The sequence below is a fragment of the Herpailurus yagouaroundi genome, unplaced genomic scaffold, assembly GCF_014898765.1.
Source record: "Herpailurus yagouaroundi ecotype Mexico unplaced genomic scaffold, PumYag 28, whole genome shotgun sequence".
NCBI classification, from domain to species: domain Eukaryota; kingdom Metazoa; phylum Chordata; class Mammalia; order Carnivora; family Felidae; genus Herpailurus; species Herpailurus yagouaroundi.
Window position 1 is genome coordinate 85,680,325 of NW_024412376.1, and position 19,703 is coordinate 85,700,027.

The 19,703-nt window shown below is 41.1% G+C and overlaps 1 protein-coding gene across 5 annotated transcripts in view; it reads right to left on the reverse strand.

Annotated features, from left to right (window-relative positions):
- Window positions 1-16,454: 16,454 nt before the first annotated feature.
- The window catches only part of RAP1GDS1 (Rap1 GTPase-GDP dissociation stimulator 1), a 172,970-nt gene continuing 169,721 nt past the window's right edge, over window positions 16,455-19,703 (reverse strand). For all 5 annotated transcript variants that reach the window (XM_040477921.1, XM_040477912.1, XM_040477926.1 and 2 more), the window contains one exon: window positions 16,455-18,353. In XM_040477921.1, coding sequence (XP_040333855.1) covers window positions 18,226-18,353 — 128 coding nt within the window. In that variant the 3' untranslated portion in view covers window positions 16,455-18,225. The remainder of the gene's footprint in view (window positions 18,354-19,703) is intronic.

The window sequence follows — 19,703 nt, forward strand, 5'->3', positions numbered from 1 at the left end:
GTTTAGACCTCCAAGGAAGAACTGGCAACTTCTCCATGAACACTGGCCAACGAGGGTTCATGGCCAGCACACTCCAGTGAGGTCATGGGACTGCTTGGAGGTGCTGCCCTCTCAGCAGTGAGAAGCCGCGTCTTTGAAGGAAAAATACAGTGTTTGCCTGGAAATATACTAACTTTGGCCTTCTGGTGACATAAAATCTATATATGACGACAGATAAGGCGGATGTCTCTGGGTAGGGGTAGGGGTTAGAGAAGAGAAGCCAAACTCGGAACAAAGACCAAAGCCAACTTTAGACTTCCTTTGCCTTCTTTTTTGGAAGAGTTTGTGACAAAGGTCGAGTTTATAAAATCATAGAAGTGCTAGTTTTTAGGACTTCTGTAATTTTGAAGAATTAAATACAGCTTCCTTTGGATTGTTCATGATGAGTACTTCTCTTATAAGCTTGGCACCCATGACAGGATGCCTGAATTAGTCCACTCCTGGTATCCGTTAACCCCAATCAAACTCCTTGGGACCTGCACTGGCCAGTGGAGGCCCCAATTTACTTCTAGGAGCTCCCGATCGGAGAATACCTGAAGGAAGAGCAGGTTAGTTTAAGAGTTTCTTACTGTGCAAATACATTCTAAAAAGAAAACAGCATGCAAACAAGATAGTTCTTCCCATGTTGTTGCTTTTCTTTGAATGTGTACTTGCAATGTATGTGGGAGAAAACCAACTAGAAAGACTCCTTTTAAATCTGGAGCTTATAGGCTCCCTAGCTCAGGGTTTAGGGCACTGGTCTTGTAAATCTGGAACTTACCTTCGTATATTAACTTTTGCAGAGCAAATGGTTTGACAGGAACGTATTAATGGCCTGCCCCCTAGTGGTGACCATGTAGAACAACTACTGGCTGGAGTTCTGGTTTCTGCAGGAATGAAATCACTATTCAGAAGTACTTGTGCTTTGGAGACACTTGAGCGTTATATGGCTGTATTTTGTGTGCTCTGGGTTGGTAAGTCCTTCATTCCCTTTATGCACTCCTGAAAATGACATAGTTTGTTTTGGAAAGTGAGAGAGCAGGATGTTTGCCTCTCTTTACCGTCTATGTCCTGGGACTTTACAGGGCTCTGCGTCAGGGTGCATGCAGGTGAAGCTGGGCCCTGCCTTCCTGCCAAGACTCAGACACAGTTTACACGAGAGGTGGTGGCAGTCTAAAACTGCTTATCTGCCGGGCAAGCAATTCTCCTGAAGCAATGAATACGACATTTCTGGTATTTTCTCTATAAGCACCCGTCTGGATCCCCTGGAGTTTGCTTTGATCCGAGAATTTGCCACTTTGATTTTAAAGATTGGTAGGGTGTTGGGGGTGGTCTGGATTACCAACTGTAACTTGTGTTTTAGGAGTTCGTTGTGAGTTGAATTGTCTTCCAACAATTCGTATGTTGAAGTCCTAAACCTAATACAGCAGAATGTGACCTTATCTGGAAATAGAGTGGATGTACTTAGTTAAGATGAGGTCATACTAGAGTAGGATGGGTCTTCTGGGGAAATTTGGATGTGGCTGCACACAGAGGGAGAACGCCACATGAACACAGAGTGCCGGGAATTGCCACTAAGCCACTGGAAGCTAGGAGAGCGGCAGGAACAGATTCTCCCTCAGAGCCTCCAGAAGGACCTAGGCCTGCCAACACCTTAATTTTGGGCTTTTACACTCCAGAATTGTGAGACAATTTCTGTGGCTGAAGCCACCAACTTTGTGGTACTTTGCTATTGTAGCCCTAGAAAACAAATACAGAGTTCGATTGCCTTGTGCTGGTTTTCAGGGAGGAAGTGGGAGGACTGTTCTGAGGTCCACATGCTGCTTTTCACCTTAGAATTGGTATGTATGTGCCCTGGGCAGAGCTCCTCCATATTGTTTAAATGGATGCACCTGAACATGGCTTAGGACGTGCTCTCTGTATCTTCCTTAAGCTCTTACACATAGTCTCAGCATGTTTTGTGGGACATCTTAAACATAGGGAATGATTTATTTAAAAAAAAAGTTTTTTTTAATGTTTGTTTATTTTTGAGAGAGAGGGAGGGGGAGACAGAGGATCCAAAGCAGGCTTCACACAGTCAGCCGAGAGCCCGATGTGGGGCTGGAACTCACCAACCGTGAGATCATGCCCTGAGTTGAAGTCGGACGGTTAACCAACTGAGCCACCCAGGTGCCCTAGGAATGTTTTATTGTTAAAAGTCGTGGTCCATTTTTAAGTAAATGATCTTAAATGTAACTTGTTGGGGTGATTAAAGCCTTATAAATAAAATAGCTGTATTTCCATGATGTGTGCTTTCTTTAAGTTTTGTTACTTTGTGACTGAATCAGCCCACTGGCCCACCCACAGCCTCCTATAAGCTGGTACTGCGGGTAATGCGTCATCTATGCCTTGAAGTAACAGGCTGCATTTACTGAAAGTTTACTATGTTCCAGGCACTGTGCTGTAAGCACTCTGCATACGTTTTTGAGGAAATGTAAACCAAAGGAGAGAATAACCCCACGCATGTGGAAAATTTAGACTTCATCGCAAGTTAAACCGGTATCTTCCAAGGTGGTGCTGGCCCAGAGGGGAAGAACACAGGGCCATGGAAGAAGGCCTCAAGGAGGAAGACAGGCTTGACCTGGGCCCCCAGCAAGAGCAGAGGAAGCCATCCCAGGGCAGGAGTGAGAAGGTGAGTGTTGCTGGGGAGGCCCCAGGGGTAAGGAAAAGTGCAGATAAGCAGTGAGAGAGTCAAGCACACAGAGTCCCGGAACTGTGGCTCAGTCCCTGGCACAGCCCAAGACCTCAGAAACTTGCTGAATGACGGGGGTTGGTACCTGAGGTGATCCATAGCCCCCTCCTTCTGGAATGAAGAGGTGTTTGATGCAAAGTAGGATTTGTGGTAAAGCTGGACAATGTCTGCAGGTACAAAAACCTGGCTTTTGATGAGAATACTCAAAAAATCATTTCAAAAATTTGCCAGAATTTTCTTTCGAAGTATTTTGTGGGAAGCAAATAAAATAACAGCCACAACACCCATGCCCATGCATGAAGTCACTGTAACTTTACAGATCAAATGGCCTTAGAGCTCTTCAGGGCAGCAGCAAATACCTTATTTTCTCCTTGTTCTGGAACCCAGCCATTTGCTCCATCCAGCTCCACCGTCCCTGTGAAATTTCTATGATCTGGGAGCTGGCAGGGTGAGCACCAACATGTTGCAGCGGGGAACATTGCATGGAAGCATGTGGAGGTTGGAGGTGACAGTCATGTTCTTTTTCAGGTTGAAGCCACGCCCTTGCCTGAGAGTAGTTCTCAGCAGTAGATGCACATTACAATCCCATCGGAGTATCAGACAAAAACAAACCAAAACCAAACCCAAAACACCACCATGCAGAATTTCCCCACTCCCCATTTTTTAAAAAATGCATATTTGTGTGTGTGTGTGTGTGTGTGTGAGAGAGAGAGAGAGAGAAACCCAAGCAGGCTCTGCACTGTCAGGGCAGAGCCCAACATGGAGCTCAATCTCATGAACCATGAGATCATGACCTGAGCTGAAATCAAGAGTCAGACACTTAACTGAGCCACGAGGTGCCCCCTCCATTCCCCATTTTTTTAATGTTTATTTATTTTTGAGAGAGTGAGAGAGTGTGTTTGTGTGCACAAGTGGGGAGGGGGGGAGAGAGGGGGGACAGAGGATCCAAAGCGGCATCTGCACCGACAACAGCAAGCCCAACGTTCGGGCTCAAACTTGCAAACTGCAGGATCATGACTTGAGCGGAAGTTGGATGCTCAACTGACTGAGCCACTCAGGTGCCCCCCATTCCCCATTTTTAAGCTCCCAGGTAATTCCTCCTGCACTACCAGGGTTTTTCACATTTTCATGTTACATGAATCATCTGGGTCACCTTAAATCACCTGGGTCTGATTTAGCAGGTCTTGAGTAGCAGTGGAGGCCATGGTTCTAGCAGGCCCCAGGTGACGCTGCTGTCATCAACAGACCACACTCTGAAAGGCAAAGGCAATGTACAGGTAGGCCTTAGTTACAGCAGTGCAAAATTCATATCTTATCTTTGATATTTCTGGATGACATCTTTCCTAAAGTTACTGAGTTGAAATTTTCATGTCTGGGAAGGAAAACTCAGGGTGGCAATAAATAGGCAATATGTGTGTATTTGTTAAGTATATCTTGTGCTAACCGCAAAAGAAGAATTTCAGTGCAAGAAGCACAGGAAAATAGAAAAAGAAATATGTGTTTTCATTTTTATATTTTATATCTTTGTGTATTTATATGTGTATATATATTTGTATATATTTTATATTTTTACCATCTAAAGGTCTGTATTGGTATAGACTCACGAATTAGTGTGTCTATGACTTTTTTGTTTTAAATTTTCTCCCATCCAAGTACTAACCAGGCCCGACCCTGCTTAGCTTCTGAGATCAGACGAGATAGGGTGCGTTCAGGGTGGTATGGCCATAGACTATTTTAAATTTTCTAATACTGGTTATACTCTTTTGTAGTCTGCTTTTTTCAAAATAGGACATTTTCACTATCACTGAATATTTTATACAGTAAACATTTTTATGGTCACATAGTATTCTATTGTATAGATTAGGGGTTTTCAAAAAAGGCAAAATGAAGGCAAAAGTCCAGGCAATTTTTGAGGTTCCCCAGGCCTTCTGAAAGAATCCACAATGTCAAGACTATTTCATAATAATACTTAGACATTTCCTCTTTATTATCCTTTCTGAGTGCACAGTGGAGATTTTCGGAGACTGAATGCTGTAGTGATGTCCTCACTCTGACAACTAACGGAATATATATTTGGGTATTTTTGTGCCTTAAACATTTCTCCTTTTTAATTTTTAATATAGTAAATATTCATAGAAATAACCCACATAAACAAAAGTTCTTTGGAGCCTCAACCATTTTTAAGTGTAAGAGGATCCTGAGCCAAAAAAGTTCAAGAATTGCTGGTCTAGATAAACCATAATTTAACTAAACAACCATCACTATTGGAAAGTTAGGCCCTTCCCAAGTAAATACAGTTGCAGTAAACTTTCTTGTACATTTCTTATACTTTGCACATTGGTAGACTCCTAATAGTGGAAGAACTATATCAAAGGACTAACTAAGCACATCTAATTTGTGGCACTTACAGTTAAGCCTTATTTAAAACTGTGCAAAGTTGATACCTTATCATTCACAAATTTTAAAATGAAAATTGTTAATTTTGTGAAGATTTGCACCCAAAATCAAAAGAGGAAAATTTTCTTTTATCTGTTCCATATTAGCACTTATGTTAACCTAATAAAATATTAGAAGGCTGGTTACCCCACCCCCCAAATCTGTTGTGATGGAGGTATTTGCCACTGAGCTGTCCGAGGGCAGAGCAGTGCTATCCTCTCCCACCATCTTCTCAGTGGGAGAACATGAATAAGAAAATGGCTCTCGAGGGTACATTATATCTTTTGGGAAAGATCGTCTCAGGACTCTGGCTTCAAGTCCTAATTTAATTTTTACTAATGCTTTTGTTACTCTGCTTCCTTGAACAATTGCTAATGCTGGCTCTCAACATGCGTCTTCTCAACCTCCTGTATATCAAGTGTTCTACTCAATTTTAGGGTGATGGAGGGAAGACAGGGGAGTGTTAAAGCAAATACAAGGAGTCAAGTCATTCCACTCGAGTTCAAGGAGAGCCTTTATGAGATGTCGATTCCTTTATGGACTCTGTCATGGGAAGAGCTGGAGTGAAACTCGACATTGGAACGTATGCCTGAATGACTCAGTCTCTGTGAATAGAAGTCTGGTCACTTGCTAAGCCTGAAGGATACTTTTGTTAAAAAACAAAAGTCAACCGAGTAAATTTTAAAGATCTTACTGACTTTATTCAATGATTCATGAATCGGGCAGCGTCTATCTAGCACATAGAAAGGAGCTCGGAGTTGCTGTACAAAATGAAAGACTTCTATGGGCAGAAGGCAGTGGGAACAAGGAAGTTATGCTAGCATACAGCAGATTGGTTGTGGCAAGGTCACTTTCCTTTAGGGGATGGCAGGAATCTGTCAGGTACATAATCAACTCACTGGTGTGATTGGTGATTCCTGGTTGACTGGTTTAAGATTCCATTTCTGGGAAAGGCCAAAATGTAATTAAGTCTTGGTTTGGTAACTCCATTTTGGGCCTATTGTCTTGTTTTTAATACTGTCAGTGAAAAGTCTTGGGGTTGCCTTTAGAAAAAAGGAAACCCATTTGTGGTAAAGTCAGAAGGTCATAAACTGTATCGGCCACACCCCCGCCCCTAAGGTGGGTCCTTAGATACACTACTTTCTCTCCTACTTCAGTGCTCTACCCTGTAAGATGGAGATGGTGGTACCTATACCGTGGGATTAAAGGGGTCAAACTGCTCTTTTTCTCCAAACCCCATGCATGCCCTAGACTCACCTAAAAAAAAAAGGCTTTCTCAGGGAGATCCTGTCAGAACTCAGGAGGCCCTCTCTCCACTCCCCCAAACACATGCTCCACAACACTCACTTCTGAAGAACTCCTAACACATGAATTCCCTTGAACATTGCCCTTTTTCCATGGAATTGGCCCATGTTGTTGACCGCTGTGTCTCAAGCACCCAAATATTCACGAAGCTGCTTTTCTGAGCATGTCAGTACAGGATGCGAATAGAGAGTATAGGCTCACCTAAAGGATGGACTTGTATTCTATAAAATAGATCTCTACTTCCCTGTAAGATGCTTTTTTCAAAGTTGAACTGACCCTGACAACTGCCAGACAACCCTGGATGAGCTCCGGCCTGTGTCTAACCCTCACAGGCTCTCTTCTCCTCCCTCCCTCCAATCCTATTTAAGCATCAAACAGGGAAGGCAAATGTGGGTGAGGATCAGACCTTGGGAGAAATTATTTTGCTAATGAATTCTGACTTTTTCCCAGGCTTGAAGGATTTTGGAAACAACTATTTTTTGAAATAGCTATGTTGCCAGGAGGGGGGATCAACATTAAGCTGAGAAAAACTCTTGTGAGATTGCCAAATGAAATTGAGATCCTCATGAGTCTCATGAGCTTAGGTTCAAACAGTAAGAGTATTTGTGCTGCACTAGTTGGCTATCCTTCAGGTATCCAGTGGTGGGAAGAGAAACCACCCTTTCCCAGACAAGAGGAAGTCATGGGTCCTCACATGGAAAGGTTGTAAGGCATGCATGGACACATGGAAAGCTGAAGAGAAAGGCTATGTGCATATCAGGGGTGCATTCACTCCCTTTACCTTCTCTAGGAGCTCAAGGCCCCAGATTATCAGCAAGAGGCTCTTGATGTCTGGGCTTTCCATCAAGGTGATGGGGGCAGGATGTTGTGGACAATGGGTGTATCTGGAGTTGTGCCCAGTAAGACTGAGCAAGCAGGAGGATATTCAGGTCATATCTCCAGAGGATGTGTCAAGAATAACCATTCCAGGGATTTTGGGGTGTCAGAAAGATCTATGACCATTCTGGGAGATGTCTACCTTAGACCACATCTGGAGTGGAGCAGCTTAAGAAGTCCACTCACTTAGAAAGTTGTTATTGGTCCTCTGGGTCAGAACTTAGTGGCTTCCAAAAGGTTGAAGTTTGAATAATGATCCTGGATTATTGATGCAGTAAATGGCCACCTGCCATTTGTTGGCCAGGTCAAGTTCTGAAGACTTTAAGGAAAGTTTGATTGGCCTAGTTTCTAATAGGCCAATGTTTTTCCACTATAGCTGCAGATAGATATCACTTCTGGAGCTTTAAAAATTCAGATGCCCAGGCTCCATCTCCGGAGATTTAATTCCCTAAGTTTTGTGTAAGGTATACCTTTTTTTTGGCAGGCAGGGGGTTGTTTTTGGTGTTTCCTGGGAACCCTGATGCAACACAACAATATGTGCATTTAGGAAGTACTAAAAGGCACACTGCAGGCTGAGGGTCTTATTGTTATATGGAACATCTCCTATAGGCATGGCTTAGCTAGATAAGGACCTGCCACTGGATGTCTCCTCAAGATGCCCTAAGCACCTCCAACCCAGTGCATCAAAGCCAGCTCACTGTTCTCTTACAAGAACCTGTTTCTCCTCCTTTGTTTCTCCTCTCCATTAACATCTTCACTGTCTTCTGCACTGCCACCCAATTCAGACACTTCACAATCAACTTTGCTTCCAAAATCCACCCTTTTCTGTCCATATGGTCCCAGTTTAAGCATGAAGAACTGTGATGACTCTGAGGCTTTACCCTCCATGTGAGCTAACAGGTCAGCCTGCCTCTGTTTCACCAATGCCGAGAGGAGGCATGAGATTCTTGGGTCAGAGACACAGGACTTTATTACTCACTGCCCTGCGGGTTGTAAGTTTCTCATGCCCCCTAGTCCCACAGGGGGCAGTGACTCAGATGGTGACTATACACATAGTAGGTTTGTGCTTCAATTGAGGAACACTTAGGAGAGCCCCAATCTTATAAAGGGGTCTGCCAACAATCTTGGCCATATTTTGCCATCAAAGGAGGCATTATCTCTGTCTTACAAGGCTGTTTGTTATACCAACATCCTTGTAGGGATAGTTAGAGACAAAAAGCTATCTCTTCACAGAAGTATAGAAACACAAGATGCCCATGGAGAATTGTCTCTCAATATTAGGAACTTAGCACAATTACCTATTAATCTTCCTGCTGGTGCGTGTGTGTCCTATTAGCAATAGTTCTGGTTGTAGAACAAAACATAAAGCCAATATTCCAATCTTCTGTTTAAAAACTTTTGGTTTTCTATGACAAAATAAAAATTTTAAATGTCTAAGCCCCACTGTCCCCATCTGGTCTTCTCTATTTTTCTCACCTTATCTTTTGCCTCCACCCTTCTTTCCTATGTATTCTCTGCTGCAGGATGCTCGGAGTCCTCTCTCTACAGACCCCTGTAATTGTTTATGCAGTTAACACTCTTACTTGTTTACTTAATGTAATAGATTAATGTTTCTCATCTTCTTCCCCAATGGACCATATCTGTCTTCTCGTTCTATCCCAACATGGTGCCTGATGTACACCGTGAGAGCTCAGTAAATTTTTGTGTAGTGAGGAAAGCTGCTACATCAGCAAGTGAGGCTGTTCGGGGACTTTTCTGAACTTTGAGAGTTAAAGCCGGTAGCCCCAACTGTTTTAATCCTTTGTCTTTTGTTTTAATGAGTTCTGTGTCTATGGCTCATGAACAGAACAACTTGTCTTCAGAGGTTTTGATGCTTTAATGACTAGCCTTGCTAATCAAAATTGCATTCTACTCCAAATAACAGAAAGCCTTGCTCTAGGGGTTTGAACAGCAGGTGTGTGTCTCATGTGTTACTGAGAGTCCTTGGTACAGGGCAGCTCCTCCAGGTCATGGATGCTGCTGAGGGTCGAGGCGCTTTTCACCTTTCTGCTCCACTATCCTTGGTGTATAGTCCTTTCACCTCATGTTTGTACCTCATGTTTGCAAGAGGGCTGCTGGACATGTGGAACCATATCACTATCTGAGGCAGGGGAAAGGAAGAAAAGGAAAAGGTGAAGCTTAGAAAGCTGAGAAATTGGAGTATTTTAAGCTTGGCTTAATGTCCCTCTGAACAAAACTGGAGTTCTGGTAAAAAGGAATGGGGAGCTGGATACTGGGTGAAAAATTCATAGTATCTATCACAAAATGTCTTTTAAATTTTTTTTAATTGATCCTACTAATCTAACCCTTTGCCTAAGCACACTGTTCCCATATGTTCTGGCTTTATAGACATTTGCACCATGTCTGTGTCCCAAGTGGTGGCTGCTTTCTTTTTCCTCTGCTTTTTCATGCTCTGCCTCATTTTCTCAAACTGAAGACCTTTTGTTTGTTTGAGTCTCTTCTTGATACTATATTCATCTTCCAATATGGCAGAGCTATGGGAGCTCTGGCACATATTTGGTCCTGAATTAGTCACCTCTAGTGAAAACAAGGTTTGACAACTGTTCCTGTGCTATTGTCATATTTTAGCTCACGGTCTGTGTGATGTTGGTGGTTTGAATCACAGAGAATTACCTGGCCCTTGGGGCTTATTCACTCTGGAGTATACGGGGAACATACCTCCGTTTGGTATATGATGTCAATGAAACATTTAGGAGCAGGGTGCTTTTCTTTTTGGGTTAGCAGTATCCCCCTTTTGTATAAAAGCTCCCAACTCATGGGGATGGTTAGGATACTTTTGGCTTCAGGAGAAGGGATGCATTTCTGACCCAGATAAGAAGGGACTTTTTCAATTTCTGCAGTCACCACAGTGTGCTGCCAGCCCTGTGAGGGGACAAGAAGGTCAGCACCAGCCCCCTCCTGCTAGCAGGATGGAGTGGGGGCAGGCCGAGGCATGGCTTGTAGCTGTCTGCATTTCCACGCACCTAATGTTCGTCAGATCACAGCTGTCACTGACCCTCTGAATTTCAAGTCTTTGAGGGGATAAAAACAATGCATGTTTGCTCAGGGTCAATGCCCTTGGGTCAAATATTTGGACCTCCATTAGAAATGGCTTTTCCCGTAGCCATTTTCCTGCTGCTTTTGCCCTAAAAATTTCCCGTAGCCATTTTCCTGCTGCTTTTCCCGTAGCCATTTCCCGTAGCCATTTTCCTGCTGCTTTTGCCCTAAAAATCCACTCCCCTTACTCTTGCTCCAAAAGTAGGTAGCTTGCACATACGGGCTCCACAGGGTCGCAGACACATGGACTTCCAGAACTACGGAGGAACAGGGGAAGGCGGCCAGGCAGGGACTCTTAACAGGCTGGAGAAGCATGCCTTATCCAAAGGGGGACCACAGCCACATGCTGTCCTCCTGGAATAGAGAGCTCCTGGTTACCAGATTTCCCCATTGGAAAAAAAAAAAAAAAAAAAAAGACTAGGTTTTTATCCAATATCATCCAAATTTTCATTTTTTATATTAAAATTTTTTTAAGGTTTATTTTTGAATGAGAGAGACAAAGTACAAGCAGGGGAGAGACAGAGAGAGAAAGGGAGACACAGAATCCGAAGCAGGCTCCAGGCTCTGAGCTATCAGCACAGAACAAACACAGGGCTCAAACCCAGACAGCAAGATCATGACCTGAGCCAAAGTTAGGCACTCAACTGACTGAGCCACCCAGGCACCCCCAAAATCATCCAAATTTTAAATGTTTACAGCTTTTCAGCACCACCCCCCGCCCCGTTTTTTTCAAAATATGTATGAGGGTCCCCAGTTTGCCATGTTTGGTCTATAGGAAGAAATGGGTTAGCCAGGTTATCGAACCCCAAGGAGTGTTAAATGAAGATTCTTGAGGAAGAAGAGGCTCTCCACCCCACTCTTCCCCTCTCCATGTGAGTGGTGCCTGGAGAGTGTTTATCAGCTTGGAACAAATCAAGAGTGGTGGTTCACAGGATTGGTAACAGGTGCAAAAGTGCTGGTAGCAGTTGAGGACACTGCCAAGAGGCAATTAGGCTCCAATTAGCTAAACATCAGCTCTAATGGGTGTTTGGAGGTGTGTTCTGTGCCTACTCTTTTTTGGCCCACTCTGACACATTTGGTAAGGAAGAGGATGTGGTCAATGGTGAGTGGGTGTAACGGACTTAATGCCTAGATGCCCAGGAGGGAGGTGCTGTCACTCTGCTCTTGTGGCCCCTCTTCCCTAGGGTGGTCAGTCCCTTTAGGAGAATGGGGAGGGCTTGGCAGGAGCAGAGTGTCCAGGAAGTAATGAAAGGACAAGTGGAATCTGGAGGGTGCAAAGAGGCTACACTGAGCAATTGACAAGGACCTCTGAAGAAGATTGTAATAGGAATTAGAGGCAGAAAGTAGAGGGACTGACAGGTCAGATAATTTTTTAGGAACTGCTCTAGCATCTCCAAGTGCTCACGGCTTAGCGTTTGGGGTTTGTTTTTCAAAAATCAAAATATGTCTTAAGCGTCTAGATGTGGGGAAAATGGTTAAGTAAATTATGGTACATCCATATATTTGAAGAATATGCATCCATTAAAAATGAGGTTTATGAAATAGAGTTCTTAGTAATGTGGACAAATGCTTATTGTAGAAGTGGAAAGAAGATGATGTAGCTACACGAGGCAGGACACTTCACCTTTGCATCATATGCACATGTACAGGGCAATTGCTGTGGCCGAGCATGCCAGAACCTCATTCTGAAACTCTGCATAGGACTTTAGTCACAGGTTTAACAAAGCCTGCATTTTCTAGAGTAAGGGACTGCCAAATCCGGTTTAGGTGCTCATATGTACGGGTAACCCTCGGATGCTTTTCTTAGGTCAGTGCACATCTTGCTCCACTTCTCATGGTTCCGGGTAAGGCACTGCAACTCACAGTTATCCTGATAGGGGAACAAGAGGGCAGGATGTAGGAGCAGGGAAGCAGAGGATTTAAAAGGTATTAGTATGTGATATTATAAAGCTCAATGGTCACTCTGCTGTGTCACTTCCTCTACTTTCTGGGTACCAGGAATTGAGTGGTATGGGTAAAGAGTGGAATAGGAGTCATTCATACTTCCTCCCTTACTTTCCTTGCCTGCAAGAGAAAGGAAGTTATTGTAGGAAAGATATGATGGGGGAGTGGGTTGCATTCTAGAACCTTAAAAAAAGGGAAGGTGGGGTGAAGAATTGTATACTGATGGTTGGCCCCAAGTGAAATTGAGAACTGTTTTGGATTGCTTCAGAGATGGGTCTGAAATCAAAGTTGCCCTGGTTAATATTTCCTCCCCATTGTTCACACTGATTAGGTCAGCTATTTATCTTTTTGTGTTGGGTTGCAACCTACATGCCTTTATGTTAGGGTATAATTCAACCTTTCCCTCCTTCATAAGTTCTAGGTAACTACAGGTATTCATCTGATGTGCCTATGCTAGACATGGGGATGGGACTGAGAACCAAGAAGCTGAGCAGAATATCCCTAAGGGAAGACAAGGTCAAAAGCAGCTACCTTGCTGTGTTCCTGGTGATGGGGTGATGCTGACCTTGGAAGAGTCCTGTGAAATGTCCCAAAAGGAGAAGGAGTTTTTCATCTGAGTGCATGGACTCTGTGAGGTCAGGGATGAAGCCAGCTTCCCTATGGTCTTGGCTTCATTTATATTGCAGTCCCTTAAAAGCCAACAGAAACACTATTTTGATAGGCCTATTTTAAAGTAGATATGGTTATAAAATTTAAAGTGAGCATTCACAGAGAAATTTAGTAGGACTGTAATCTAAAGGGACAGCCAGAGTTTCTTTCCTTCAAAATTCCTCAGGATTCCTGGGAATCAATAAATAACAAATAACTACTTAAATAGTAATGTCTCTCAATTATATGTGAAAATAGATTACATATATTTTTAAAAGGTCTATTGTCATATTTAAAGTTCATATACTGGATGTATGTGTTAAGGATTTAAAATTTTAAAATATTAACAGAAGTCTAGTAACTTTAAAATTATTTCCTGAAAAAAAAAAAAAAAAAACCTGAAACCTCAAATAGGTTTCAAAGTATGACAAGATTAGGCTTTATACTTCCCTGATGAAGATAAATTTAGCCAAATTTCTGAAAGCCTAATCCTGAAACAGAAAATTACATATGTGACCAATACCAACTAAAAACCATTCCACACACTGCTGAATGTGGTTTTAACTCTATTTGGCTAAACAGAGTAAAATAAAATCGCACACATGCCTACCAGCAAGACTACAAATCTCTGAGCCATGGACAAGTTCCAACAATGTGCCCTCAGGTCAGGGGTGAAGGTAAAAGCCTTTTTTTTTTTTTTTTTTTTTTTGATTCAAGTCAATTTTCCCTTGAGCCCCCATTCCCATGCCTTAGCCACCTTGCTTGCTCTGTTTTTGATTCCTTGAAAACTGCATTGACAATGTTGGGGACCAGAGAAACCATTGAAGTTGCTTGTGAGCCCAGGACACTGCTCATAACATCACCCTGATCTTCCATTTTGCTCAGTAAGTAGGAGGCTCTACATCTCTCTTCGGATAAATGTGGTATTAGGCAGTGGGAAAGCCAGGGACTGAGAAAACAAAAATGTCAGGAGAACCACAGGCATCAGTATGTACCTAAGTTTGGCCTAATTGTAATTGGTTCTAATATATAAATGAACTCTCACCATATTAAGTTCCTATCTATCTAGTATTATAAACAGGTGTATACTGTCCATTTTTGAAATGTTAGATTAAAATGTGGCCGTAGTGAAAAAGTTTTGGTAAAAAGTTTTGGTTTATTAGTTTTCTAGGAAGAAATAAAGTGAGAATAAGAAAATAATGATTTTTTAGACGTCCACTAAGAAGGAAAGAATAAGGAATTAGTTAAATTTAAAAAGGAGCATAAATTCCATGCAATGCTCCCTTTTTTCCTTCAAATACTGTAGCTGACCATTCATGCCATATAACCAACAGCTTACCCTTGAAACCTCCAACATAAAGGGACTCTGCCTGTGTAGTCAAGAAGAATAATGACCAATAGGCCATCACAGGTGGATTCTATCAGGATTCAGAGCATAGCTACCAAAAGCCTTCATGTAAAACACACAGTATTTATATTTAAGAAAAAGACATAAATGAACAGGTATATAAAAATATATACTGATAAACTGAGCAACATTGAAAATGGGAAGAGGGATTGAGAACTCATAGTACTGCAGTTTCATGTATATTGGCTTAATAATAATAAAAGGTAAGATTATTGAACTGTTATTTCCACTGTAGAGACAGAGACATCTGAATGGGAAGGGGAAGTACTGTATTAGGGACCTACATCCAAGGCCTGCTCTGCAGACCTGGCTGTCATAGTCTTGGCGGGGAGGGGAAGCAAGGGGTTATGTATTTTGAACTGAGAATAACTCAGTGCTCCTCAAACTATTAACAGACAGTGCCTCCTATTTGGCTGTTCTTTGAATTCCTTTAGCTGGGATCCTGCAGGGGGAAAAGGGGATAGGCCATAGGGTATCACAGATATTATAGTTCTATCCAACCTTACCTTCAACCTCTGCAAATTTCAGTTATTACAGAAACCCTGGGAAGGAGAGATTATTAAACTCATCATATTGATGAGAAAACAGGCCCAGAGGGTTTAAGTAACTCTGTGATGGTCACATAGCCAGTATGTAACAGAACCAGGATGTGACTTCAGATCACACAGTAAAGACCTTACTCTTTCCACTAATTACACTTAAAACAGTTTTCACATTTGTCAGACACCCCTATAAAACATCAACCTATGAAGCTACATGGCATTAATTATGTACTGTATCTATATAAATTAAGAGAACACATCTGTAAAAAAAAAAACAAAAAACCCTCAATTTTCCTGGTTACAGCTATGAAGATTCATCCCAAACATCATTTAGTGCTTTTTAAAAGATACTTGTATAATTCAAATATTATGGTTGCCTAGAGTTATGACTTTAAAGCTTACTGATTCTAGTTAACAGCTGAACACAAAGGGGGTAAAACTTACCTAACAGACATTTTCATCCCTCATATTCAGAATTAGATAATAAGCTTTCTAATGACACCAAAGAGCATTTCTGTTTGAAATCTTCACATGCAGGGTTTCTCAGAACACTTCACACTAATGCTTATATTTAAGAGCTGCATTTTGGTCCAAGTCAAAATCATTTCACAACCAAAAAACTTTGTCTACATCTCCATGGTTATCAGATAATATGCACAAACCATGTTTTATCAAGTTGAAAACACTGAATTATGGACCAGCATTTAATTAGTTTTGCTTTGAGCACAATGAGGTTAGTCTTAGGGTGGGGGTGGGGGGTTAGCAAGATCCCAAGGAGGTAATGGGCTTCCTTCCCAGGAGGGAGAGAAGACATTTTAGCGCATTTCACTCAGACATCATCTTCCTTCTAATTCCTGGCCTTTTTGTTTTTCAGCTATGCTCTAATCCTGACACAGCGATAATTAATGCTATGCCAGGCGGTTCCTCCCATTGTCTCCCTCAGAATGCATGTTTAATGGGTAGCAAACATTTAAATGTGGCCTCTAGAACTAAGATGAAGTAGCAAGATATATGGTATAGTATTGTCTGTAGACTCCCACCTCCTGCCCTGGCAGAGCAGCACGTCACCCAGTTTGGTGGACCTCTGTTATCATAAGGGCACAGCCTTCTGGTCTCGCTGTAGAAAGACTGGTGATTAGAAATGTACTTTGTTTTGCTGCAGATGGGAATTCCTAGTGTATCAATTGATTGCTGGTAGGTGGCCCAGATGATAGCTTCTCTTAAATCTGTAACTTTTGGATGCCTCTGACTTGAGGTTTTCTATATGATGCTTTTCAATAGGGATAGATCCTATAAAAGATATTCTTGGAAGCCAGACAAAAACACCTAAATCTCAATTTCTCTATGTAAATGGGAATTCATCAACAAATACTTAGCACCAACGAGCAATTACTGTTCTAGGAGCTGAAAATAGAAGTAAAATATACAAACAAACCAAATGATGCCATAATAGTTTGATATACTATTTATTTAGTTATTAATATGGATAGCCTATTCAACATTACAGATGTTTTTCAAAACCTATAATAAAATATAGTCCACTACCCAGCCCAGAAGACAATAAACAAGATCATTCTTACAGTAAGTGTAGCATAAGCACTCACAATAATCGTTCCTTTTCTGGACATCAAAGGGAACAAAGTTTCTTTACCTCCACTGAGGTTTTAATTTTCTTGAATTATAGCTGTTTCTGAGTCAAAAGTCCAACTTCAATTACTCCATAGATATGTGCAGCATCTCCCATTGGACAGGAAAGAGCTTCTGTCACCCCGGGCAGCCCATTCTACTGTCCTGCAGTCCTTCCATATTGGAGCCCATCATCGTACCTTTCAGCCAGTATTTGTCAAACTTGTGCATGGGGACAAGACAGGTATGTCACAAGGATCTTTTGATTTACAAAGATTGTGTTTCAAAGTTCTAAAAACCCATTTGGTGGTAGTAGTGGCAGTGAAGAATACACTATATTTCGCCAAGAGGGTCTTCTCATCTCTTGGGTCTTGGCGTTGTCACCTTTTCTGATAGCTTTAAGATCTATTGCAGTTCTCTGTGGCAAATGGAGGTGGGACACTCTAACAGCTACTTGGTATGAGGCCATCTGCAGAATGAACTGGACTGGCTACTATGGCTTTTATAACCTGCTTCCTTTCTTTAGTATAGACAAACTTCTTTCTTAATCTTTTATTCTCTGTACTGCTACTTCTATTTTCTTAATGTTTCCTATGTCCTGCTAGTTCTACTAGAAGGTTTAAAAGGATTATAACAGGGGAAATGTCTTGCTTTCAAGCTGAATGATGAAAAACAGCCAAGAAAGCAAAAAAACCCCCAAAAGAACTACCCTCCAATGAACTATACTCAATTTCCTTAGGTGAAAACAAATGCCAAGTGACTTTTAAAGACAAGTGTTGGACGACGCTGATTAATTGATAGAAGAAGTGCTGAGGTCAAACTATATCAGATTCTAAAATATAGAGGAAAAAAAAAGATGTACTTAGTGTAAAATAGATTCTTCAGCCCCTTAGTTTCATGCTGAAAACCACAAATGTTTTCAATATCAGGCTACTGATGATAGCCAATTAAATATGAAATTTAAAAACCTCAGGGAAGTCTTGCCAAGTTTGTGGCAATTTCAAGAGTCTACATAGTTAAGAAGAAGGAGAAACCATAGGGTAAAGAGTGAGAGCATTGGATTTTATTTAACTCTAGGTACCATGGTTTGACATTAGTAAGTAACTCTAATGAATGAGCAGCCATACAGTTTTTTGGTCACTGTGCTTCCCAAGCACCAAAAAATGGAGCTATTTTTACTATTCAATTCCATCTTTAATAAGCTAGACAGATCCTGCTGCATTCTTGTTTGTTTCTAATTTACCAGTACATTATTATGTAGTTTACCAAGTGTGAGGAGCAAGTCATTATGTAGTACCAAGTTTACATCATCATAGGACTACAACATGCACATTCTACTTAATGTAGCTCAAGCAACAGGAATACAAGAGAACAGTTATGGGGTGGAGACTTGTTTTTGACAAATTCATGTTCACACTAACTATGGGTTTAGAAATCTTATTGGGCAGGTACCTACAGCAGTTCTTCAATTGGTACGGGAACATTACACGCATGCACAAGTGATATGGAAGAAAATGAAGCAGAAGAGGCAGCTGGATGGGAGGACAAGGGAAATCAGAGGTGGGATGATGCTGTGTGTCAGGGAAGGGCGGTTCTCAGCTTTCCACAGTAAGTCTCTGCTCTGTGAGAGAGGCCTGTTGGGCAACACTTTTGTTCTCATGACTGCGAAGTTTGGATACAACATCTAGAAAGGCCAAATCCTGTACTTCCTTGTGTAGAGATTCTGGAAGACAAAAAAACAAGATAACAGAGATGCTTCTGTTAAACTGTTCTAATCTTACTATACAGTCTATCCAATACATATACCCAAAATGTTTATTTAGATAATATTTTGAAAAAACTGTAGTAGCCTAGAAATGCTAAGACACTTTTAAAGACAAGGTTGGGCACAGCAGTAGCCTAGAAATGTCTTCTTTATAGATGTGTTATAAAAAATCAAAGGAACTTTACTTGCCATATTTATACATAGATAAATCAAATGTCAAGTTCTATAGTCTAAGTTTGATTAGGGTAATGAGTTATAATGAAACACAGCTCATTGTATGATCTCAAGTTTCAGTTATATACCCCTTGACTCTATCAGTTCAAATATGAAGTCGATGACTTAAAAAAAAATCTCAGATCTGTTTCAAATTAATTTTGTGGCAAATGAATAGGTTGTACTTCACATCCCTTCAACAAATTTCTGTGTCAACAGGCTTCCCTTTTTTATTCCTGATCATCCTCTTTCTGGCTTTCTTGCTCTATTTAACCTCAATTACAGGAAAATACAAGGCTCTTCTTAAGACTTTGAGACTGCAAATGAGAAGACTGAGGTCTAGTAAGTTTAATGTAATCAGCATTCCTTAAATTGATATATTTACATTAAGAAGACTTGCGGTCTTATTGTAAATAATGTTTTTAATAGAAATAGAAAAACACATCCCAAAATACAGATGGAATTTCAAAGGACTCTCAATATCTAAAACAATCTCAAAAAAGAACAAAGTTGGAGGTCTCACACTTTCTAATTTAAAACCTGTTATAGATCTATAATAATCAAATCAGTGTGGTGCTGTCTTTATATCATATAGATAGGTTGCCATATACACACCCACACCCCAACAGAATAAAGCAGAGATCCCAGAAATAAACCCTTATATATGTAGTCAAAATATTTTTGACAAAGATGTCAAGACCATTCAATGATGAAAGGACAGTTTTTTCAACAAATGGTGCTGGTAAAATTGGAGAGCCACAAGCCCTTATATACAAAAGTTAAATTTAAGAACTAAAACTGTTAAGACTTAAAATAGAAAGGGAAATGACATTGGAGTTAGCAAGGATGACCTTGGATATGCATCAGAAAACACAGGCAACAAAAGGAAAAACAGATATACTGGACTTCATCAAAATTAGGAACTTCTGTGTACCAAAGTATACTACCAATAGAGTGAAAAGGCAACCCACAGAATGGAAGAAAACATTTGCAAATGATATATCCAATAAAAGATTAATATCCTAAACATACAAAGAACCTTTTCAACTCAACACAAAATGACCCTATTAAAAAATGGGCAAAGGACTTGAATAG